This window comes from Eptesicus fuscus, chromosome 21, assembly GCF_027574615.1.
Source record: "Eptesicus fuscus isolate TK198812 chromosome 21, DD_ASM_mEF_20220401, whole genome shotgun sequence".
Classification (NCBI taxonomy): domain Eukaryota; kingdom Metazoa; phylum Chordata; class Mammalia; order Chiroptera; family Vespertilionidae; genus Eptesicus; species Eptesicus fuscus.
Window position 1 is genome coordinate 5817788 of NC_072493.1, and position 25648 is coordinate 5843435.

At 50.2% G+C, this 25648-nt stretch overlaps 1 protein-coding gene across 1 annotated transcript in view; it reads left to right on the forward strand.

The window, feature by feature from the left end:
* ITFG1 (integrin alpha FG-GAP repeat containing 1) overlaps nt 1-25648 on the forward strand; it is a 54804-nt gene that overhangs the window by 9647 nt on the left and 19509 nt on the right. The window contains exons 6-10 of the mRNA XM_054710709.1: nt 3073-3167; nt 12804-12865; nt 15118-15199; nt 18510-18604; nt 20898-21070. Of these exons, the coding sequence (XP_054566684.1) occupies nt 3073-3167; nt 12804-12865; nt 15118-15199; nt 18510-18604; nt 20898-21070 (507 nt within the window). The remainder of the gene's footprint in view (nt 1-3072; nt 3168-12803; nt 12866-15117; nt 15200-18509; nt 18605-20897; nt 21071-25648) is intronic.

Below are 25648 nucleotides of genomic sequence, written 5' to 3' on the forward strand. Positions count from 1 at the left end.
ACTACGGTGTCTGCTCTTAGGAGAAACTATGAGTGCAAAGAGCCACATTGAAGGCAGAAGGAAAAATGAATTCTATTTCGAACTATAAAATCTTAAACCGTTTGATTCTGATAAACAGCTGTCTGTGTATTCCACTCTCCGCCATCTGAAAGTGCAGCACACCTCGGTACCATCAGCTTGGTGCATGGGCACTGCATACATGTAGGGTCAGGTGACCGCCTGTAAGAGGTGTCCATGTGAAACAGCAGAGGACAGGCAGCACATAGCAACGTTGATACTGTGACGAACTGCAGTATTCCTTTGAAATGTTCAGGGAGCAAGATCACAGTTCATGCTTTGTTAGGAGTTTCTAACGCAAACGTCTGCAGGGCCCAGGAGGAAGCTAAGGGATGAAGCCTCCTGGGGCCGAGGGTGGGATGGCGGGACGGCTGCTGCCTACGGGCGCTCACCAGGCGTTGTCAGGCCTGCTGATGTTTCTAGAGAAGCTAGAAATCCAGATTTTTAGGTAAAATCTGACATTTTACTTAAGTTCTAGCAATGAATTCAAAAACTTTTAAAACAACGTTTGGCTCAAATAAAACATCTTTCGACTGGATATGGCCCATCACCTCTTTATTACTCTTGCTTTATCACTGTTCTCGATTCTTCGTTTGAAATCACATTTTTGTCAAATAGTTCCTAGAACAAATATCACCAGTTATTTGAGGTTTTCCAAAATTCTAGTTGTAGCTTACTTTAAAGCAAACCTGTAGAAAATTCTCTAGGCAATGAGATCAATAACTGTGCTGATAGTAATTAGTCACAGACCCATGATTAACCTCATTAAGCTCAACTTCATAAAAGCCTGTTTTTAACTCAGTTTGGCCTATAATTACAAATTTGTTGCAAACACCAGGAAGCGCTTCTGAAATGACTTTGGGTTAAACTTGTCATAGAATCTCTAGCTTGAATCTGATTATTTTGTTAGTAATTAAAAATACCAGAATGCTTCGAGTTTAAAGGACCAGTGAATGCATGGCCTATCTTAAAAAGAAGTGAACCAGCCAGTATTCAATTGAACTTCATTGAAATTATTTTAAGCATTTCTAACCGTGTGCAGTCTGAAAGAGCACGGCATGAATGCTTGGCAATTGAATTACCTTACAACAAGTGCTAAATACAGCTTCTCAGTTTATAAAATTCATCATAACCTTGTTTTTGGTTAAAATAATAAAATTAGGTTGTACGGCTAGTGCTGGGTTTTGTTTTGCCCGCCATGTTTAGCTTACAGCCGAGGCCCGATGTGTGCTATAAAGAGTGTACACGGAGGTCATTGGGAAGAAGTTACTCTTGGCAGAAAAATCACTCCCGATGAACGCATATTCTTTCTCCCGGGCTCCAACTGCCAAGAACAGATTAGCAATTGTTTCTCTCCACTTTCCAAACACATCAAGACTGAATTCACAAACAAACCTTGTTTGCTGCACAGGCAGTTGGATACTGTGTGGACAATTAAGTTGGACTTAATGAGCCTTAAATTGCTCTTCAGAGATGACGTGTCTATACTTCCATAAGGGGCTGGAACATAATGGGGAGGGGGGAGCAAATTCTAACTAGAAGTGGAGAGTGGGAGGTGCTGCTGACGCCTCTGACTCGGGGCTAGGGGTCAGGGTGCCTGGAGGGGCTTACGCCCGCAGAGAGAAGGTTCCTCCAGTGACCGGCACAAACCACAGCGTGTGCGTAGAGAGCAGTGTTATGGGAAGAGATCGGAGAGGAACTAAGGCCTTTGCAGGAGGCTGGTTGCGTGGGGCCCTGCGGGACGGGAATGCCTGCCGATGAGGAACTGTGGGGGGTGCTTTCACGTAAGCTTGCTCACCTTCAGTTCTGCGGGTAGAGGCCTCCGTGTGGCAGTGCGGGGTCCCGTGTGAGGCTGTGTCTGAGTTTTGAGGGACTGCCGGTCTGCTGTCCACAGGCGCCGCGCCACCTGGTGCTCCTGGCTTTTGACGATTGCCATCCCGTGGCTTGAAGTGGCTGCTCACTGGTTTGATGTGCGTTTCCTCAGTGACGAGTGACGCCAAGCATCTTTTGTTGTGCTGGGCAGCCATTTGTATATCTTCTTAGGAGAAATGGCTAGGCCAGGGCCATTTTTAAATTAGGTTGTTTGTCTTTCTGATGGTGAGCTGTGAAAGTTGTTTATGTAGTCTGGGTACCAGGGCCTTATCAGAGATGAGATGTCTTACGATGTACAAAAGTTTTTAATTCTGATTAATCCAGTTCATCTATTTTTTCTTTTATTGCTTGTTATGTTGGTGTTCATACCTAAGAATCCATTTCCAAATCTAAAGTCATGAAGATGTATCACTGTTTTTTTTAAGAGTTTTCTAGTTTTAGCTCTTGGATCCATTTTGAGTTAATTTTTGTTATATGGTTTGAGGTAGAGTCTTAAATTCATTCTTCTTCATGGCTCAAACTTTAAAATTAAAATCGTGAAAGATAACCAATACTACAGCCTAGGAAAAAACGTAACATTTAATCATTGTTTCTTGTATTTAGAAAAGATCTATAAATATAAGAGCTAAAACTATAAAACTCTCAGAAGAAAGCATAGCAGTAAAACTTCATGATCTTGGATTTGTAAATGAATTCCTATACATGACACCAAAAGGACAAGCAAAAAAGAAAAAATAGACATTGGCAAGTCATGCATTGGATGAAGATCTAGTATTCAGTCTTTATAAAAGAACTCTTACAACTCAAACATAAAGCAACAAATAACCCAATTTTCAAACAGGCAACGGATTTGAGTAGACATTTCTCCAAAGAAGATAACAAATGGCCTGTGAGCACAGGATAGTTATAATAAAACAAGTGGACAGTAGTAAGTGTTGACAAAGAAATGGAGATATTGGAACCCTCCTACATTGCAAGTGAGAATGTAAGATGGGGAAGCTTAGGGCATGTGAAACAGCTAAATAAAAAGGAATAAAATTTTTACACATCTGCATGCACCGATTTTTTGTTCGTTTTAAAACAATGCTCATTTGATGTTTGCCTTAAGAAAATCTTGGTGCTGTTGTGTTTTTTTTTTTTCAGGAATTTATCATGGCACCCTGCATTGACCACTAAAAGTAAGATGCGGATTCCACATTCTCATGCGTTCATCGACCTGACGGGAGACTTCACAGCAGGTGAGCTGCGCGTCCATGTAAACTGCCTCTTTTGAACGGCCTTGTGTCCTATGTTCTCAGCAAGCACTTTCTTTCTTAATTGAGTGTTAAACTGTTTAATAATGTAGGAAGGTCAGGGATATTGGACACATGGGAGAAGCACAGGCTGTGATAAGTGGGCACTGTTGTTTGTGGGCCGCATCGAAATGTAACTTTCACGTGCAAAGCTTAGGGACTGTGGCTGTGGGGACTTTATCTAAGCAGATGTAGAGAATAATGGAGACTTTTTTTTAAGAATTCTGTCCATTTTTCTAAAAAATACAAATTAAACCATTTCAACCCTTCAGATCTCATAAGACTATCTTACAAATCCCTTCTGAATGCATTCGGTTTGAACCGATTCACATTCTGTTGTAAATAATAGCTGATCGTTATCAGCCAAGACAAAAAGGCCTGTGAGCTACAGCCAGTGCGTTTCCGGCGTTATCCCTCGGTTCTCCGCCAAGGACGCGGCACCAGGGAGACAGCGGGCTGGGAGATGCTGCTTGTGAGCAGCCTGCACCTTCTCTGATCCTCACACGTGTTTATTCCCGAGCACGTCTGGTGTGGCAGCTTCACCCTCACCGAGTTCATAACTGTTAGCGCCTGTTATGTGCACCTGGGCTTACCCTTCCTCCCTCGCTCCCCAAAGAGCCCACCAAGCATTGCGTCTGATCGTCACTGTTGTTTCTGACATTGAGAGCACGGGCACTAACAGCAGACGCACGTGAGGCCGGCGTGACCCACGGGCAGAGCCTGCCCGCCCCACATCAGAGGTCATGAAGCCGGTGTGACCCACGGGCAGAGCCTGCCCGCCCCACATCAGAGGTCATGAAGCCGGCGTGACCCACGGGCAGAGCCTGCCCGCCCCACATCAGAGGTCATGAAGCCGGTGTGACCCACGGGCAGAGCCTGCCCGCCCCACATCAGGGGTCATGAAGCCGGCGTGACCCACGGGCAGAGCCTGCCCGCCTCACATCAGGGCTCACGAGGCTGCTGCTGCACGTGGCCTCAACCCTTGAAAACGTCAGGAAAGGCTGCTGCCTCCCCAGCCGGATGAAAACGTGGGTACCAGGGAGCTGAAACACTCCCCCTGCTGAGGCCGCGCCTCGCTGCAGCGGCAGGTGCGCTGAGGAGTGCCTGCTGCGTGAGGCGGAGGGAGCCCTGAAGGGCTGCTGGCCGGGTGGGGCGTGGACCTTGTCTGATGGAAGCAGCTGTCTGCTGAGGTGTGTCTCCTAAAGCATTTTTTCTTAAAGAAGGAAAGTAAAATGTGGGCCTCTGTGAAAATTCACTTAAACTTAAAGTCTTAAAGGTATGGCTCCCCTTACCCTTCCCCCCATTCCCACTGAATCTGTTATCTATTAATAGGGGTGCCAGTTAGCGCCTGCACCCCAGGAGCACCTCGTGCGCGCTGAGCACCCTGTCAGGAGCCTCCACACCTGACCTGGGGGACAGGGGACACTTAGCGGAGCTGATGCACGAGCCCTTCCTTCCCGTCCTGGTCTCGCCCGCTGGACTGCACGTGGTGTGCAGAGCGCCCCCTCTCTGATGTGCTCACTGACCCGGGGTCTGGTGGGCAGGCTGTCCCGGCATGGGCAGGGCTCTCGGGGGCCCGAGGCTGCATCGGGCACACGGGAAGGAGCAGCGGCAGCTTCTCGATTAGCATTCTGAGCGGAGGCCCGCCCGCCAGTGGGTGAAGTCTCTGCCTGCCAGGAAGGAGCTGAGTTATTTGGGGGCGTGATTGCCTCAGTGACCTTGCTTGGTGTCTAATTTATTTCCAGGGACAGGAGCAGAGGAGGCAGCCCGAATCAAGTTAATATTTTCTTCTTAGAAACAGATTGCCTTGGTTATACTCGGGCTTTTATACATGACCAGCATTAGCGTCCCAGCTAACGGAAGTGAGCCACGAACGCAGAGCCACCAAAACGCGTGCCGACAGCGGCGGCGGTTCAGAGTCCCTCCCTCAGGGGGTGCCGGTGGTAGGAGAGGTCAGGGCCACGTCCGAGCTTCATGCCTGTCCCCACGTCGGGGAGTAGCTTCCCAGGAAGTATGTAGATGTGGTATTAACTCGGCCTTTTCCTCTGCCGGCCTCTGCTTCCTCCATCTCCTCGTTCCTCCGCACATAAGTAGACGCAGGAATGCGGCGAGAAGACGGGAAGGGTTGCCTGTTTCTCTGTCTGGCGTGTGGGCGCTGTGGACAGCGGGGCAGCCAGGCTGCATTCAGGCAGCCCACTGTGTGCTGCTGTGACGGGTCCCGCCCGGGCCTGGCTGTGGCTGAGCAGGCGCGAGGAGCATTGGAGAGAGCCACGCTTCCGAGTGCTCGGACCCTGAACACTGTTGGCGAAACTCCTGTCACACTCACACCACCCGCCTCAAAGGAGTCATGTGACTTCTGTGCTCGGGGACCTCCCTCGGGGCCCCTCTGCATCCTCTAGATGGGCTGTCGTCCAGAGCCTGCTCAAGTGGCGACTGGCCTCGCTCCGGCTCTCAGCCCCGGGTCCCGCTGGAACCCCGCCTGCCTCGTCTCTAAGCGTGCCTTGGTGACATTCCAAGCCGGGTACCTTTTTGGCGTGGGGAACCCTCATGCTTTAATTCCCCGCCCCCCACCCTATCCTCCACTTCTCTCCTGTCCACGGGCATCTCTGCAGTCACTTACAAATGCACTTAACCTCTGGGCTTGCCTCCCACTCAGACACTAATGCTGGGATCCCCAGCGCCTGCAGGGGGAGCGCATTGTAATCAGAGCTGGGAGGTCCCTGCTCAGCCTCATGTTCCTCAGTCAGGCCTCCCCTCCTGCCTCCTGGGCCCTGGGCTCGGTCTTCCTCCTGTCACGGTTTGAAATTGGAGTCTCCCTCTCATCCTGATGGCTGTCAGGTGCTCTGTCTCCCTCCCTCCCTCCCATCCTGCCTACCCTCTCTCCTCCCCCCTCCCCCACCCGCTCCTGGCTCCTCAGAGAAGGAAGCAGCACTGCTTGCTGTTAGCAGTGGCTTTTGAGCGAAGTGAGTCTGTCATTTTAACCCTTTGCACTCGCTTGCTTTTTTCTCGATTCCTTTATTCTAATGCTAACCGTGTCAAGTCACACTCGACATCCAAGTGCAAAAGGTTTTAAATAACTCACTTTGCATGTCTCCTGCCTGCCTAGGACTTCCATTTCCTCAGCCCCCAGCAGCCACCCTGCCCTTTCTGTTTCTCGGCAGTGTTTGCTCCAAGTAGCTCCAGAGGCAAACACAGACCTCCCGTCTCCTACCCACAAATGTGCTTAAGACACGGGAAGGACACTCAGTGTTTGTGCCACTGCCACGTGCACTGAAGGGAGGACATGCGGGTGTGCGTGTGTCCTCAGAAGGGAGGACATGCGGGTGTGCGTGTGTCCTCAGAAGGGAGGACATGCGGGTGTGCGGGTGTCCTCAGAAGGGAGGACATGCGGGTGTGCGTGTGTCCTCAGAAGGGAGGACATGCGGGTGTGCGTGTGTCCTCAGAAGGGAGGACATGGTGGGTGTGCGTGTGTCCTCAGAAGGGAGGACATGCGGGTGTGCGTGTGTCCTCAGAAGGGAGGACATGGTGGGTGTGCGGGTGTCCTCAGAAGGGAGGACATGCGGGTGTGCGTGTGTCCTCAGAAGGGAGGACATGCGGTGTGCGTGTGTCCTCAGAAGGGAGAACATGCAGGTGTGCGTGTGTCCTCAGACACCTAGCGTTGGGCGGACCTGGCCCCGGGGCTGTGCGACACCTGGAAGCAGGTGTGTTACAGGCTCTGACCTCGCACGCCTGCTGCTGGGGACGGATGTGCTTCCAAACCTGACCCCGGGCGTGGCCCCTGACCACGGACACGCAGGAACGCGGCATTCTGCGTCAGTGGGAGGGAGTGTGTGAAACTTGGCGTTTTTGACAGCATTTTAAAATGAATGTTTTTATTGATAGAACTCCAGAAGAGAAACTTCATTTTTAAACAGCCTTTGGTTGCCTTAAATTCGGAGCTCTTACTGACTGTAATAATAAAAATAGGAAGTTTTACTTCTATTATATGGGGTTTCCCATGTACTAACAAACCCCAAGCAGTGATTGTTCATGCCTGTCCCTCTTTACTACGAATTGACAGCACTGAACTGACACATGAACTGTGGCTGGTTTCTAAAAGTTTGGCCTGTAATGTAGACTTTAATGATGCCCTTTGCCTGGGCACTTCCCCTGAGTTGGAAAGCGTGCCCGCTCTGTCTCCTTCGCGGTCTGGCTGTGTGGGGGATCCGGGAAACTCCATGGACAGCCTGGCTGTGTGGGGGACCCGGAAAACTCCATGGGACAGCCTGGCTGTGTGGGGGACCCGGGAAACTCGGTGGGACGTAAGTAGAAGATGAGAAGCTCACAGAGCCTCGGGGGCTCCCCGTCTTCCCATTCTTTCCCTGTACTTGGTTTCTCCTTGCTGCAGTGTCTTCGGCTCTGACCTAACCTTACAGAGGTCCTGAGTTTTAGAGGAGGATGCTCGGTTCTCCTGGAAGGCCCTCGGCATTCAGGAGAAAAGCTAGCCCTCTTCTCGTGGCAGGAACAGCCTCCGCGTGGCCTGTCGATAGGGCTGTGCTCCTCCGGGCGCCATCTGCTCGCCCAGGGCAGAGGGCACAGGGCGGGGGGCGGACGGGGATGATGAGTCACTGTCAGGCCTGCTGCTGTCGTGACACTGTCTGCTCTCCGTGTCGTTAGCGGTGCTTGTGGAGCTGACGGGAGTTTACGGCATTCCGGCAGCTGTTTGAGAAGGAGCTGCGCTGCCTTGCACGGCCCTTCATGGTCACGGTGCGCACTGCTGTGCTTGCTTGGCTTCAGCAGAAAGAGAATTTCTCACGTGAAGTTTAGGCACCACTTTCCTCCAATTCCAGGATCCTGAGGAACATGCCTCTCAGAATTGCTCTTAACTCAGATTTTGTGTAGTTTGGATGGGTCTGTGAGCAAATGTTTTAAATGCCAAGTGGACCTTGTGTATATATTATACCAGTAAGATGGGCTTTACCTAATGATTGTTTTTCAGTGAATTACAGGCCGAATTACAAGTCTTAGTTTAATAACTTGCTTCAACTTGGAGTTTCTGAATGATCTGATTATTTGGCTTTAACTTAGGCCATATAGGAGGGGGTTCAGGCACACTATTGGCCGCATCAGCATTTCACTGATGTCAGTGTCATAACCCCTGAACGACGCACTCACCACTGCCAGCACAGGCGTCACCTCAGGAAGCCCACCCCCCGGCAGGGTGCTCTGTCCCTCGGCCCTCAGGCAGTCACGATCCGCAGAGCCCGTCCCGTGGCTGGCTCCCGCCTCAGCCTCCAGGGGCAGCAAGTCCCTAGAGCCAGGGGCCCCTCATTCGTGTTTCTCGGAACCTGAGCGCCAGGCACATGGGGTGCATAGAGACGCTGAGTGAGGGCGGAGAGGGCGCGAGAGAAAGGGCGAAGGCCTTTAGTCCAGCCACACCCTCGAATGGCGAGGACACGAGCGCCTGCTTCGCTGTACCTTTCCCAGGGACGGGATTCAGGACAGGTCCGTGTTTGATCGCTGCCCTGCTCTGGACTCAGCAAAAAGGACCCCTTCCAGGGTGTCCCACGTGGCCTGTAGGAACCTCAGATGGCGTCTCATCAGGCCACTGTCATGGCGGCAGGGAGCCCCTCTCGTGCCCAGAAAGGAAGCAGACCGGCTTGAGGGGGACAGCACGCAAGCAAGAGCTCCAGGCCGAGGGCTGCCTGCCTGCTGCTAGAGGCGGCTCGTGAGCGACCGACGATGACGACGCGTTTGCCATTGAATAACTCAGCTGCTGCCTCGCTGGCCTGCCTCGCCCTTACGAGCGGAAGGGTCCGCGGAGCTCTGCCGCCTGTGCGCTGTGCTCGGCGCTCACTGACCGAGCGGTCGTCAGAAGGCCGCAGCCGCTGCCGCAAGGCCAGTGCCTTTGTCACCTCAGCTGAGCGAGCCACCTAAATACCGTGCTCCATGGCACTTGCTTTCAGTGCTAGCCGCTGTGCTGGTGAGCAGCACGGGTTTCCTCTCACCAGCCCCTGCGTAGGAGCCCTCGTGTGGTAAAAATTAAGAATTTTGTTGCCCGACCTGTGTGGCTCCGTGGTTGATCATCGGCCCAGGAACCAGGAGGTCACATTTCAATTTCCAGCCAGGGCACAGGCCCGGGTTGCGGGCTCAATCCCCAGTAAGGGGCGTGCAGGAGGCAGCCGATCCATGATTCTCTCTCATCATTGATGCTTTTATCTCTCTCTCCCTCTTCCTTCCTCTCTGAAATCAATAAAAGATTTTAAAAAAAAAAAAAAAGATGCATTCTGGGGAGCGCTGTTATAGTCAGTGCCATGGAAGGGGAGGGGAGCAGGGGGCTCTGATTCAGTGTCAGTAACAGCCTCCTCCGCCCCGGACCGGGGCCGCTGCTCGCAGAGCCCGCCCACTTGCCGAGCTGTGACGAGGGCCCAGCCCGGTGCCTCTGCACCGACCAGGACTGGACGCAGACGGGACGCGGCCTTTGGAAACGTTCTTTTCAGCCACGCTGTTCCCGAAAGGACGGGCCACTCGGGGCTGGCTGTCCGTGCATTTCCCGCAGCTGAGGGCGTCCCTCCATTTCTAAGGGAGTGGGTGGGTGTCACAGCACCCGCTCCAGCTACACAGAGTGCGTGCCCTCTCCTTTCTCTGTCTGTGAGTCCTTTTTGTTTATTGATTTCAGAGAGGAAGGGAGAGAGAGAGAAACATCAGTGAGGAGAGAGAATCATGGATCGGCTGCCTCCTGTACGACCCCCACTGGGGATTGAGCCCACAACACAGGCATGTGCCCCGACTGTGAATGGAACCATGACCTCCTGGTTCATGGTCGACGTTCAACCACTGAGCCACGCCGGCCGGGCTGTGTGAGTTACTCTCAGCCACAAGGGAGGCTGAGCCCCTTACTGCCTGTTGACTAGAAGATTTTCTAGCTCTTCCTCTCTTCTCATTCAGAGCCAGAGGTGTGACTCTTCATATTGAGTTGTTAATAATTAATTGTCTCTATTTTTATTTCTCCACATAATGAATCATTTATTTTCTATAACCTCCGCACGTAATTGAATAGTGAAATGAATGTTTAAAATCAATTTTACAAGGTACTTCCCACCCCTTATCTCACTTCACTGGTTTTCAAAGTCTTAATAAGTGGCTGGTGAGGCCATGAAGACACAATCAGCAAAGTCTTTGTTATAGTTCCTACATTTCCTAAATGTGAATGAAACGACTGAAGCTCTTAGCATCTTTTATGCAAATATTTTGAGACTAATGCAGCATCTACAGAAAAATGCATTGTTTTCCCAGGACTGGGGACGGGCTGCTGGGCGTGCCCACTGCTGTTCCTGCTTGGCCATTGGGTAACAACACCGGAGAGCGCAGGGCGGGTTACGGCAATGAGACTGGGGTGCGTGTGGCAAAGACGCCGCCTCCACGTGTCTCCTCACGTGTGTCCGAATGAAGCAGTGTCTATGTCACCAGCTTGAACAGTCACCTGTGTCACATTAAGTAAACGCATCATCACCCCTTTTCTGGTTCTCTTTCTTTCAAACAGCTCGGCATTTGCATTGAGGCGGCTCAGTGACCTAGACATCTCTGTGGCTGTTAATCCCCATCACTCTCTTACACTGATGATCCACATTTTCAGATAATGTGATAATATAAAAATGTAACGGCTTTTCAGTGTTCTTAGTGGTCATGCAATAGGTAAAAATAATGCTCATTTTAATGAAATGCTTTAAATAGTGAAAAGACCTTTCTTCTCCCAAGACTTCCCATCAGAAGATGCAATCAAGTGACTACTTTTAAGCAGTCCAAGCGAATTTGCAATATATACAGCATTTCATAATCCAACCGCCATTTGAGCACCTGCTGTTTCCAAGCACAGAGGAAGCAGAGGGAGGTAAAACGCAATTCGGCGTGACCCTCCCCTGCGGAGCTCGGGAGAGACAGTCGGAGACCAGGCTATGATGGCGCACTGATGGCCACAGCGAGGGGGAGCTGGGCCCAGGCGGAGGAGGGGCCTCGGGAGGGGGGGCCGTCCGAGCTGAGTTTGCAGACAGAGCACCAGGTGTTGGCTACCACCAAGAGGAGGTTTCTGGGAGGGGGTGCAGGGAGTGAACCTGGACACGGGTGGTTCACCGGCACGAGGAGGCGACCCCACACCCGGAGACGGGAGAGGGCTCAGATGTGTGCTTTGTGCTGCATCATGCTGCCCGTTGTGTGGAGGGGCCTGGGAGGGGCGGGGTTGGCTGCGGTGTCATCGCGAAGGCTTCAGACTGTGTTGGGGACCCTCCTGGGTGAGCGTGGAGGCGCACACTCTGGGGAGCGTACGTTTGACCGAGTAAAGGACTGTCTTCGTAATAGACCACCTTCTGTCCAGGGCAAAGCCTCCCAGGAGTGGTGACACGCAGGCGGAGATGGCGGGTGCACGACGTAAGGATGGGTTCACGTACTCGTGTCAGGAGCTTTGAGTTCAACTAGTAATAAAAGGGAGCAAATGACTTACCTTCCTGGGGATTTGGGGAAATCTTTATTATAATGACTTAATTATAATTTATTATAATGACTACATAAATTAGCTTCATTAAATTCATATGTAATCTTTATAGCAAACACTAAGTATGAATGACGTTTTTCTGTACCTATTTCCTTTAAAATAGTCAGGTCTTCCCATCACTCTGCACAATTTCCATTTTTAAAGCACAAAAGAAGAATGTCGTTTTGTGTCCCTGGGAGTCGGCTCACCCCTCTAACCCCCCGCGATCACTGACACAGCTGCCAGCGCAGACACAATGGGGCTGCTGCTGGTCACCGGGCCTTCCACAAACAGGGTGTCTGGTCGCTGCCAGCCTGTTGTTTTTGTAAATTTCATCAAAGTCGTCGTACTTCTCAATAAAGCACCTCTCTCGAGGTAGAACATGTGGCGATAATTTTTCTACTCAAAATTGAAGTACAACTTGTTCATTTAACATGAGTGCCAGAGACTTGGGATTCTGTGAGACTTTGGTTTGAATAATAAATACTGTGGCTTGAACCTGAGTGGGATATAGGAGTTCATGCTGCTTTTAGGAGGAGACAGCAAACTGGGATTACGACCAGAATATCTTTTCTTAAAATAGTCTACCTCATAATAAAACACAAACAACATGCTCCTGAGTACATGGGGAGATGTAATGGGCTTTACTGAGTGACTCGTGAATCTGCAGCGCCCCTCCCAGCAACCAGGAGGGACCCGAGGGCCTGCACAGTGGGAGGGTGTTATAGGAAGAAGGCGGGGCAGTGAGATGTTCCCAGAGGAAAGGGGGTCGCTTGGGGCCTGGGCCTCTTCTCTCTGGGGTAGGGGAGGGGTGTCACGTGGATGGTGTGATTGCGGTGGAAGGGAGAGGCCCTGACTGGCGCTGAGGGCTGTAGGAGGCTCCTCCCTCCCGATGCTCCCTCTGCTAACACCTCCTTCAGGCAGCCCGGCTCCCCTGCTGGGATTGGGCTCATTACAGTCTCACTTAACGCAGTATAAGCAACTGAATGAATGACGGGTTTGTGTAGCCCGAGTCTTCCTGTTTTCAAGCATACACATCAGTAACCAAGCTTACAGTTCGGTTCTTTTCCTTCTAGATTTATTCCTCACGACATTGTCTGCCACTGGCACCTCGCAGTTTGAGATCTGGGAAAATTTGGTAAGAAATCTTTTCTTTGAAGCATTTTTAAATGATGGCTTTCAGTAAAAGCACAGTTTTAGAAAATAAAGCGAAAGGAATCACCTGGTCGGTTGGTTACAACAATAAATAGAACGAGGTGAGGAGTCTTTGGCTGGGCTGCTGCGTGCAGGCGGCCGAGCATCGCGAAGGAGATGCTCCACTCAGAATAGCTCTTGCATCAGCACCCGCTCCTGCAGGCTCAGGGCAGCTGCCAGTTACATCCGACAGGCGGCCCCATGGGGGTGGGAGCAGCCCCCTGCTGGGCTGTCTGTCAGCTGTTGAGAGACAGGGCTGTCAGTTAATTAGTCAGCTGATGGTTTATTGAAGAAAACTATTTATAAGAGACTAATGTTTTCCTCCTTGCCTTCAGGCTTATATAAAACACACCCAGACACACACACACACACACACACACACACACAAGAAAACAGATACTAAACTTATTGCCAAGTTGACCAAGATTAAGGAGTTTTTCCTCTCAATACATATTGTGTAATTGCAGGCAGAAGATTCCCAAACTGGTGTCGTGATTTGATTTTATTTATTTTTAGCTTGCTCTAGATGATATGAAAGGATCGTTGATGAAGAATAAATCCCCCAATCTTAACGCTGGATTTCAGGCTACAAAGACAGGCCTGGCTGACGACAGGCACCAAGTCAGGGCCTTGACTCTAAACAAGGGAATTTGATCTTTTAAAAATTTATAAGTGGCCCGGCCGGTGTGGGTCAGTGGTTGAGCGTTGACCTATGAACCAGGAGGTAACGGTTCGATTTTGGGTCAGAGCACATGCCCAGGTTGCGGGCTCGATTCCCAGTGTGGGGTGGTCAGGAGGCAGTGATTAATGTTTCTCTCTCATCGATGTCTTTCTCTCACTCTCTCTCTCTTTCTCCCTTCCTTCCTCCCTCCCTCTCTCTTTCTAAAATGAATAAAAACATTTTTAAAAATTGATAAGTTTTTAAAGGTTTTAGGACTGAGAGTGAATGCCTGTAGCTTTATTATTGCATTGAGTGTGATACGGCATGTCAGACGGGCCTGTATGGAAAGTTCTCATCTAAGCATCTGTTTACTTGTCTCTAAAATGTATTTGTAAGAGGCTTTTGTGAGGATCAGTGGGATAATGTACGTAAGGCCTTACTAGCATGTACACACAGCGTGCATGCAGTTAGCGGGACTGTCGGTGAACAGTGTAGTCACACCGTTTCTGCTCCTGCACCTGCACCTCCACCTGCACCTGTACCACCACCTCCACCTCCACCTACAAATGTACCACCACCTCCACCTGTACTACCACCTCCACCTGCACCTCCACCTGCACCTGTACCACCACCTCCACCTGTACTACCACCTCCACCTGTACCACCACCTCCACCTGCACCTGTACCACCACCTCCACCTCCACCTCCACCTGTACCACCACCTCCACCTATACCACCACCTCCACCTCCACCTACAAATGTACTACCACCTCCACCTGCACTTATACCACCACCTCCACCTGCACCTCCACCTCCACCTGCACCTATACTACCACCTCCACCTGCACCTCCACCTCCACCTCCACCTGCACCTGTACCACCACCACCACCTCCACCTCCACCTGCACCTCCACCTCCAACACCACCTCCTCCTCCTCCTGCACCTCCACCTTTACCTCCACCTGCACCCGCACTAAGAATCAATACAGTTCTCACCTCATTTTAATATTTTTTCTTGTTTCCAACAGAATCTTTCCCCTTGAAATCTGTAAAGCATAGTGTCTTTGCTACTATTTGTCCCACTGATTGGTCACCTTCAGAAATTCTGATTTCCTGATTGAGACCAGTGGTCGCCAGCTGGTGGTCCGTGAGGTCTGAAAGGTTGGCGACGGCTGATTTAGACCATACCTCCCACCTGCATGTAGGCTTTGAGGGTAGGAGCTATTTTTGTAGCTCTGAGTGTTTCCCAAACCCCCTGTACATGACGAAGAGGGCGCTCGTATGTCTGGAATTAGGGTGACGATGTAGTAGAGGTCACACTGGGACCGACACAGGAAAGCCGTCCAGCTGCACGGCTTCGTCCACTCGCAGCGCTTCCTGTGTTCTATGTAAAAGTGGCGCAGGACCCTGGGACGAGGGTTGTGCAGGACAGCAAAAGCCTGAAACTACTTCTTTCCTGCTTTCGCTAAAATGCTTCCTTTCACACCTGACAGATGAGTTCTATAGTCTAATCCAACATTTTCTGCCTTTAACAGGATGGAAACTTCTCTAGCAGGACTGTATTTGAAAAACCTCACAATATGGTGGTGGTGGGACAGTCAGCGTTTGCAGACTTTGGTAAGGTGGTCTCCGTCCTTCACTTTCACCCCCACACTCTGCCCTGGTCGCCTCAGTTCCCCAGGTCAGCAAACAACCGCCCTCAGCCATCGTGTGTCGTAGAGAGGGCTCTTCTCACACTGTGCGTGCGCTGTGGTCAGACCCTTCGTGCGGTAGGAGCAGTTTACCCACAACGTGTGTTTAGTAACAGAGTGAACCAGGTGCCTCTCTTAGGGAAGGTTCTTGTATGTCCAGGTTACGGAACCAAAATAACTGCAGGATCCGCCTGCCTCTGGCGACGTGAACACTAGAGCGTTTTATCTGCAGCCCGTGCCAGAAAGCCGCACCTGTTAGGAATTCCTGCGGGGGCGTGTGGGTCTCCCCCTTCCATAGGTTCTGTCCCGCAGACCAAGCTGACATTGGCTGGGGACAGCAAACACGTGCTCTCTCCTCCGCCCTCAGGGCTGCAGCTGGAAGGGGCAGGGGGTCTAGCTTCCTCCTGAGAGGTGGCAGCTCTCCCTTCTGCCAGCCACACAGCCTGATACTCGGGGTGCAGACGGTATGCCACCCCACCCAGAGGCCTGTCTCCCCGTATTCAAGCGAGGGTGACAGTGACAGGCACCTCACAAGGCTGGCTGAGGGCAGCAGTGTTGGCACATCATGGGAGCACAGGGCATTGCTGTCTTCCCATTGGCCTTGCCTGGTTCTGTCAGATGGCTGAATCAGCGTGTCCCTGTCACAGCCACAAGTCCCTGTCACAGCAGGAGGTCGGATAGTGTCGGGTGGAAATGTGGCCCTGACCTCCGTGGTGGGCTGGGACACTGTCGGCACAGTAAAGCACACCTTGGTCTCGAGCACACGCCTGGCGCCTAGTGCAGTCTCTACTGCAAGCAGTCAAGGATGGATGCGTGAGGCTGTGACGTGCTGGTGACGGATGGGCTGTGTCAGTGACAGACCCCGGCACCCCCAGGGCAGATGTCTGTGGGCCAGTGCCCTCCTCAGGCCTCCAGACCTCCCAACCCCTGGCTCAGTGGATAGAGCATGGGCCTGCGGACTAAAGGGCCTCGAGTTCAGTTCCAGTCAAGGGCATGCACCTACCTGGGTTGTAGGCTCCATTCCGTCCCTGGTTGGGCGCATGTATTGCTCTCACATCGATGTTTCCCTCTGTCTCTCCCCATCTCTGCACTCTTTCTAAAAACCAATGGAAAAATATCCTTGGGTGGGGATTAACAACAACAAAATTGCACTAACTATAAACATAGACATTTATATGTTGGCATTTTTAAGATGTGCAAAATATAGGATATAGTCAATGAAGAAACAATGATATTTTTCCCCTATTTTTAATAAATTTAGGTAGCATGTGAATAAACATATTCTAGGTTGCATATGAATTAACATATCAGTAAACTTTAAATAAATATTCCACAACGTCTCCTTAAAAGTCCTGTCCAGCTGGAGTGGCTCAGTGGTTGAGCGTCGACCTATGAACCAGGTCACGGTTCGATTCCTGGTCAGGGCACATGCCTAGGTTGTAGGCTCGATCCCCAGTGGGGGGCGTGCAGGAGGCAGCAAATCAATGATTCTCTCATCAGTGATGTTTTTGTCTCTTCTCCCTTCCTCTCTGAAATCAACAACGATATTTTTTTTAAAAAGTCCTTGTATTCTTAGTTGGTTTTAGAAAAAAACAAGGCTGCCAATGAGTCCAAAAAAGCAGATGGCATTGAGTAAGTCTATGAGTATTAATATATACAGAATATGCATTTTCCTGTACATTAAGTAAGCCTATGAATATTAATATATACAAATGATGGATTTTCCTATGCATTTGAGTAAGTCTGTGAACCGCATCCTGCCCTTCATCTGCCGCCCTCCCACTTCCTGTGAACCAAGTCACGGGAATGACTGACAGGCAGGAAGTCAGCATGACTCCAGACATTCGCCATTCATTTGGCGTAAAAAAAAAAAAAGGAAAGGGAAAGGAAAGAAAGCGCCTGCTTGAATAAAGGCTGTAGCTTACAGGAGGAATCCGTTCCAAAAAGAAGTCTAGGAACCGAAGCTTTCCACAGCTATGGTGGAGTTTTCAGCTCCTAACATAAAATCCTGAAAGATCTTTTTAAATCTTTTAAATTGGGTATTTCTGCTGCGTCCGAAAGGAGGCGGGCGCTGCTTTCTCAGCAGGCCGTACACACGCGGTCCCATCACCAGGTGCTCCCTGCCCTTCCCATTCGTAGTTCAGCGGCTTTGTTTAATGTTAATCTCCCCCCAGGAAGGGTGTGTCATCACCAGTGATGCTGAGCTTGAGGATCCTAAGTACTTAACCCAGGAAATTCAATGAAAACGTCCATTTTCCTTTAAGTGAGAGGCACCTGCTGAGGTCCGCTCCCACTGCCAGGTTCACCCGCTCTGCCTAAAACGCCTCTCTTCCTCTGGATGCGTTCCTGGAGCCTCCATAGGCTCACCGCCGTCTGTCTCTCAATATGCCAGCTCCACCAGGGAGGGCATTTCCTCACGGTAACCCTCGCACCGCCTCCGGCGCAGGCCCTGTGTCAGCCCAGGCCCCAGGGGGACAGAAACACTAGACCATGGCAAGGAGTCAGTGATGAGAGCAACGCCGAGTCAGGCCCAGGACCTAGGAGACGGGGGACTACTCCCTGGTGAGGACATCAAAATCTGTCCCGCCCCCGCCCCGCATCAGGCTCCGGGACAGTAGATGGGGGAGCCCTGAGGGCCGCCCCAGGGTCCTCAGTACCCCCTCTCCAGAGGTCTTTGCAGACCATGTGCCGTGCTTGACAAACACAGCAGCTGGAAATGACATCTGGTTTTCCTTCAATTGCTCTTTTATTGATGAAAATGTATTGCTTTTTAGAGGTCGGGGCTGCGAGCTTTGTGACCACTGAGGTCCCTGCTGTCTAGGCGACACCTAAACGTGCATGTAACACAAACCGTGTGTAAACACATGTAAAATGTGCCAGATCATGGGTTACTGCTGACACGCTTCCTTTCTCCCGGGGCAGCAGTGATCATTATGTAAATAAGTCAAAAGCCTGTTTTTTTAAATGGGCGGTTTTAACATTAGACCCTGAAATAGGGCCTTTTTTCCCACTTTGGGTAAATATTTAGCCCAGAAAGGTGAACAGTTAAAACAGGAAGCAGCCCAGGTGATAGGGAGCCAGGCCCAGCGGAGTGTTAATGGAACCACTTTTATCAGTTCCTCCAGCTTGCTCAGTGTGCCGGGGCCGGGGGCGGGGGCGGGGGGAGCAGGAGCGTGACCTGCCCCAGGAGCACGCGTGTTGGGGCTGCAGGTGGACTCTTGGCGCTTCTTTCGCAGATGGAGACGGGCACATGGATCACTTGCTCCCGGGCTGTGAGGATCACGGCTGCCAGCGAAGCGCCATCTACCTGGCGAGGTCCGGGACGGAGCAGGTACATCCCCTTCGCTGAACGTAGATGGGGTCAGGCCTTGAAAGGCAGTCTTCGGAGGTTCGGAAAGATAATCTGAAGAATGAGAGCAGAGAGAAACCAAAAATGATCGACGTCCTCACTTAATGAAATGCGTTTCCATCCATTCTTTATTGGTTTATTGAGGGGGAAAGTGCTGTTGTAATCATTTCGGGTGAAGAAAACCTGTTCTCGATCCTGTAATTAAATGATCTGTTAGCATTTTATACGCGGGGGCTGGGGGTTGGGGGGGTGGTAAACGCACTCTAACTCTAACCAGGGGTAATGAAGAGCATCGCATCTACTCGCAGGCTAATCTGGTTTCTGTCGGTGATACCGAGATCTATGTCATCTCCCGCCGACTCTTCCCTTAGCCTGTAGCTGAACAATTTAGGATCCGATAGTCACAGCCAAGGACTAACACGGAAACGATAGGTCATGACATTGAGAACTTCTCCCTGTGGACAGCGCCTGGCAGGAAACCAGTAATAGGGTAGAACTAATCCGTTTTCCTTTCTACTTGGAGGTAAAAGGGATAGAATAACACATTGACTTTTATAGCCTTAGAAGTACAAACACCACCTTTTATACTGAGACACTAACCAGAACAAGTCTCCACAGACCGAGGTGTGGTGATTGCCCGAGGGGAGGGGGCGGGGGATACAGGGGATAAATGGTGATGGAAGGAAGCTTGACTTGGGTGGTGAACATGAAACACAATATACAGATGATGTGTTGTGGAGCTGTGCATCTGAAACCTGTACAATTCTATAACCATTGTCATCCCAATAAGTCTAATAGCATCTTAAACACATTTGGCTATTACAATCGTAAGTGTTATTACCTTGAACTTTCTTAAAGTTTGAATCACTGAAAACAGTAGGTGACACACCTCATGTCGATTCATAGGTGTAAGTGAACCTCGTGATCGGGGCCCGTCCTCGGGTGGCAGGCCCGCACCCACATCTGCTCATAGCCAGCCCTCTGGGAAGATGAATGTCCCAGTGCTGTGGTGACTGTTAGGCTGTCACATTAATGAAGAAGCGTTTTGCTTCTCAGGCCCTAATGCATTTACCTTCACAGGAATGCTTCATCCTCATTAATAAACTGTCAGCCTCCAGAAATGGGTGATAACTTGGCACTTTATGAAATTTCCCATCTTCCAAAACAAAACCAATTTTTTTTCAGTCCAGTGAAACATGAAAACACTTTGATGATATTTAGTACTTTTTTACTTTATGAAAGATTGAAAAAGTGATTGAAGATACAGACAAGTTTTTTTTTAAGTGCCTTGTTTTCTGTAAATGTGTCTTTAAGCTTCTTTCTTCTCCCGTGGCAAATTATGCTTTCTTCAGATAGCACAGAGGATGTCCGGTCACCCTGTGCAATGAATCCTTTTCAAGGAGCCGCTTTTACTGTAGTTCACCTGCTCGTCAGAGAAAACCCCTGCAGGTGTGCTTGGCCGCCTGCCCTTCCGAGCCAGCTGCGCCTGCTTCTGTCTCGGTGTCTCCAGCTTCCCTGCCGGCGTCCCTGCTCCTAGCTCACCATGGGCACATCTGCACTTTTAACAGCATCTTTTCCACCCTCAGATCCATGGTGTGCATTAGGCTGTACAAAGGAAAAACTGGGGCATTCAGAAAAGAAAGGGATTTCCAAACGCTTATTTTAAAATCAGCCTATTCTCTCTGTTCTGTTCGTTCATTCATTTAGAAATAAAGAACTTACTGACATGGGAGCTTCCATCTTCTAGTGATACAGCTCATCCTCCGGGGAAGGCAGAGCTCATCGGGGTGGTGGTTTGGCTCTGGAGTGATGGCCAAGGTCACGGTTATGTGTCAGAGGCCCGGCGGGGAACGAGGTTGGCCAGAAAGAACTTTGTCGTGTTCTAACTGCCCCCCTAACCTGGTCCTCCTGAAAGGACATCAGTGACATATTACAGCTTGCTCTAATTTTTGACACTATTTATTTAAGGTTACATTTCCAGTCAACACAGGTTTTAAAATGGGCAGTTCAGCTCTGTAATTAGTAATGTCATTTTAGTCCTAAGATTCTGAAATTCTGTGAAATCCTTCTAAGGCCGTATGTGCCCGTTCAGGGAAAGACGACTAGTGATCAGTTTTTACCAGAGTAAAGGATAATGCCCTCCCCCTTGTAGAGAGGAAGAACTTAAACAAGGTGATGTTTATCTTGAGGACTTGGAATGGATTGCTTGTTTTGCAGATGGTGAATTTTTTCCTAAAATGACTGCAGAGCCATCTCCTCTCTCTCCTGTCCACAGTGGGTCCCGGTCCTGCAGGACTTCAGCAGCAAGGGCACACTGTGGGGCTTCGTGCCGTTTGTGCAAGAACAGCACCCGATGGAAATACCGATTCCCATCACCCTTCACATCGGCGACTACAACATGGACGGCTACCCGGACGCCCTGGCCATACTGAAGAACACATCTGGCAGGTACGGGGATTGAGTCAACATTTGTAAAATATCATCACGTGACACTTTGTAACTAAATAGCACCCAAATGTGGTACAGTCCTCAAATAACAAGACCAGCTTGGATCCTATTTCACGTAGTCCCTGAACTTCTTCCAGCTGCTTAGAACACCCTTCCGCCCGGCCGGCCTGGCTCAGTGGTTGAACATCAACCTATGAACCAGGAGGTCACAGTTCCATTCCCAGTCAGGGCACATGCGCAGGTTTCGGGCTCAATCCCCAGTAGGCGGTGTGCAGGAGGCAACCAATCAGTGATTCTCTCTCATCATTGATGTTTCTCTCTCTCTCTCCCTCTCCCTTCCTCTCTCTGAAATCAATAAAAGTATTTTTTTTAAAAGAAAGAGAAAAAAGAACACTAGTTCTTTTTCACAGATTTATTTTCTGTAGAACAAAAGTGGACATCTAATATAAAGGAAAAAACTTTTTTTTTTTTATTCAATGAAGTCCAGAACCAGACAGCTTCCCAGGGGAGTTTTACCAAACATTCCAAGAAGTATTCGTCACTATCCTGTTCAAAGTAATTTAAAAATTGAAGAGGAGGGGAAGTTTTCAAACTCATTCTATAAAGACCAATATTACCCTAACACCAAAACCAGAGAAAGACATTACCAAAAAAGAAAATTACAGGCCAATCTCTTATATGAACATAGATACAAAAATGCTCCAAACAAATTCAGCAATACATAAAAAAATCATATACCATGATCAACTGAGATTTATTCCCAGAATGCAAGGGTGGTTTAATATCCACCAGTCAAGCATTATACTATATCACATACACTGAATGCAGGATAAAAGTCATATGCTCATCTCAGTAAATGCAGGAAAACCATTTGAAAAAAGTCAACATCCATTTCTTACAAAACCTCTCAATGAGTGGGCATAGAAGGGACATGCCTAAACACAGTAAAGGCCACAAACCCATTGCTAACATCATACTCAGTGATAAAAAGCTGGAAGCTCTTTCTAAGATCAGCGACAAGACATGGATGCCCACTCTCACCACCCTTATGCAACGTAGTATTGGAAGTCCTACCACAGTAATCACCAGAAAAGGATTTACTTGCTCGAATTTTTGTTTAGGCCCACGATTGGGATTTCAGACATGGTGTCCTTCGAAATACAAAACCAGCAGTTGAGGAAATGTAAGGGAGAGGCCTGGGATTCTCACCTTCCGAGAAAATACATCTGTGACTCATTCTGAGCCCTTTCGGGAGGTGGGCAACCGTGTCCCCCGCACAGCAGAAGGGCAGGTGACACGTGCTCAGGCGCATGTGGGAAATGTGGCGCGTGCTTTGTGAACATGAAACTGTTACTGTAACAATGCCGTGGTCACAGGCCTTAGAAAGGACTTCCCTCCCTCGAGAGTAAGTGAAGGTTTGACCCAAGAAGACCCCCAGGGACATGGCTTTTCAGGAGCCACGGCCTCAGAAACGGCCTCCTCAGAGTGAGGAGGGGGCCTGGTGCCTGGGCTCACCTCCCGGCATGTTACAGCTGGGGGTTGAATTCCGGCAGAGCCGTTTCGGTCTCTCTGAACCGTATTCTTCGCTTATTACCTCGAGTGCCATAACATGGGAGTCATGGCTTATTAGTGACATTTGCTGTAAATTTCCATTATCACATTATCACGGCTATGCCATGATGTGGCAGTTTCCAAGCCATCATCATTTCAAGAAGTGAGACTTCTCTCACCTCCCAGGCAGGGTGGAAGAACTTCGGATGATGAGCGTGAATCTTAAATTGGGGCCACTCGAGGCCAAGAAAGTCCTGACCAGGAGAAAGTTTTCAGCCTCATAGAAGCTCTAATTAATTATTTTCTTCTTCTTTTTCCCTGTTAGTTAATTACCTAAATGTTTTGTCCTCTGCTTAAGAAAGGGCTTAATAGGTGATTATGTATACATTCCTGGTTTAATCTCATTTCAATGCATTTTCATTGACGGGATAATGCCCTTTCCTGAAGGTGCGTAATTGTCTTACCTCAGCATGTTGTCAAACTTTCCCCAAGAAGAAAGCATTGAAACTCAAATGTGGTGAGTTCTTTCGCCGCACAGGTATTCAAGCACATCGAATTTCTCCCCTTTCATGAAATAATGAGTGCTTTACAGAAATTGGTTTTAGAATATGGTGTAAACACAAAATACGGCTGGTGACAGGACAAATTCGTATTCCTTGTTTGAATTTCATTGCCATCTCCACCCGTAAATGACTGACTGACGTTTACCTAACAATTGTACATGCAGATGCCTCGTTGCCCAGAGCAGTCCTCTGGGGAGAACAGGCATTTCCTCGCTGATACTTAAAACACAGGAATTCTCTAAGATCGCCTGGGCGGGGAGTGTCTGTAACTCCGAGTAAAACATCGCAAGGGAAGGTGTCATATTCAGCTAACGTTCACACGTCCTCCGATGTTGAGGGACACGATTTCCCATCACTGTGCGAAGTGTCTCTCCTGACTGCGCTGTCCTTGTGGGGATGAGAAGAAATCGTCCCTGTCTCCTGAGACCTTCAGGAGGCCCGCAGCCGTGGGCTCTTCTGGTTTCCTCCCTGCTGTTCTGTGCAGATTTACGACAGGTTGTCCCACCTCCTGGGTGGAGACCTCCAGGCCTTCACCTCAGCCCTTGTCTTCCGTGCGTGTGGGTGTCCACCGTCTGCTCACACTCGCCTGTCTAAGCCCACACTTAACGGTAGCCCCTCCTCTCCAACTCCGGCTCTGCCTCCTGAGGCCCCGCTTCCCACAAAGACTTGGCCTCCCCACGAGCAGGTGCGGGCCTCCCCCGAGGTTCTCACTGCCGCCTCCCTGGTCAGGTACTCCCTCCTCACCCGGATCATTCCAGCGGCTCCCAGTGACTTCTCGTCTCCCCCGATACCCTTCCCACCCGATACCCGCCCATCTCCTCGGGATGCAGGACCCTCCCCAGCAATGGTCTCCCTCACCTTTGCCTTCAGAGTCTTCCCATTCCACCCTCCGCCCCCAGTATTTGTAGCAATACTGTACATGCAAGTCTCCCAACCCCAAAAGGAATTTCTGGGCCTCTGAACTGCTTCTCCACTTTATCCCCATTCACCCACACCCGCCGGTCCGGCCCCGCCCACTCGCCACCCCGCATCCCTCCCCTGGCTCAGCTCGCAGGTGCAGGGCCCCTCCTCAGCCTCCGGCAGCCAGGTTCCTGCCGACATTTGGTGACGGGCAACTTGCTCCTGAACTCCTGGTCCCTCCACAGCCTCCCTAGCTTTCCTTGAACCCCGTCTTCTAGGAACTTCTTTGCGTTGTGGCCGTCTTCGATGTTAGTGTTCCTAAGGGTTCCATTCTCAGCCTTTGGTTCTCACTCTGCATGCTCTTTCTCTACTTCGGCTACTTGCACTGTAAGCATAGGACTCCCCGTGTCTGTGCCTCACGCCTGTGTGTGTAGCCGTCCGGTGGACCTTCCCCGGACACTCCCCATCGCACCCGAACCTGAAGGAATCCTCTCCCCGAACCCCGTCTCAGCTGGTGCCGTCACGCCCAGCCACTCGGAGGGAAACGGGCAGCCCCCCACATCCCCACCTCTGTCCCTCCTCTCCCTTCCTCTTACCCGTCCTGGCACACGCCCTAACCTCACTGCGCCTTCTGTCAGCGGCTTGATCAGGGGTGCCTTGACGAGATTTCTCACTCTTCACGTCTGAGTAGCCTGTTTGTGCCACTAAACAGCTAACCCAGTGGTCGGCAAACTGCAGCTCGCGAGCCACATGCGGCTTTTTGGCCCCTTGAGTGTGGCTCTTCCACAAAATACCACGGCCTGGGCAAGTCTATTTTGAAGAAGTGGCATTAGAAGAAGTTTAAGTTTAAAAAATTTGGCTCTCAAAAGAAATTTCAATCGTTGTCCTGTTGATATTTGGCTCTGTTGACTAATGAGTTTGCCGACTACTGAGCTAACGATACAATACATTACGGCTCATTTAACAGAATAAAAACCACAAGTATTATAAAACCGAGAAAGAAAACGTAGTGGCCACCCAATACGCCAATAGAAGGAAACCTTCGAATAAAGGTAAATTAAAAGGTGACCCAATGGGACAGCTGGCCTTCAGTATTGTGTCCTGTGAGTGTTGCCTTTCAATTGGCCGTGCTCTGCAAGCCCCGCCTCCTCCACGCAGGAAACTGGCTGGTCCCCTGTCCGGGGTGATAGGAATCTGCCGGGGACAGATGTGCTGCTTTGCCCAGAGCACAAGCACACCTGCTTCTGAGTAGCAACTTGGACCTCGTGAGCATTTCTAATTGTCAGGGATCCGCATCACAGAGGCGTCTCAGTGGCTAGCCTCCCAGCGTGTAAGATTTATTTTGTTCTATTAGCTGAGCGGAGGGTTCTGCATTTACCACTGGCTGGGAGCATGGGTTTCAGAGCAGCAATTTTTAAAAATGGTTTTATTTTTAGAGATTTCCCAATGGATTTATTTTCCTTCTTAATTCATTTTCCTTCTGTGTGTGGAGAGCTGCCTGTCTTACGGGTTACAGGAGGACTGGCCTGTCCCAGGGGGGCTGGGGCTTGGAGTGAGGAGGAGG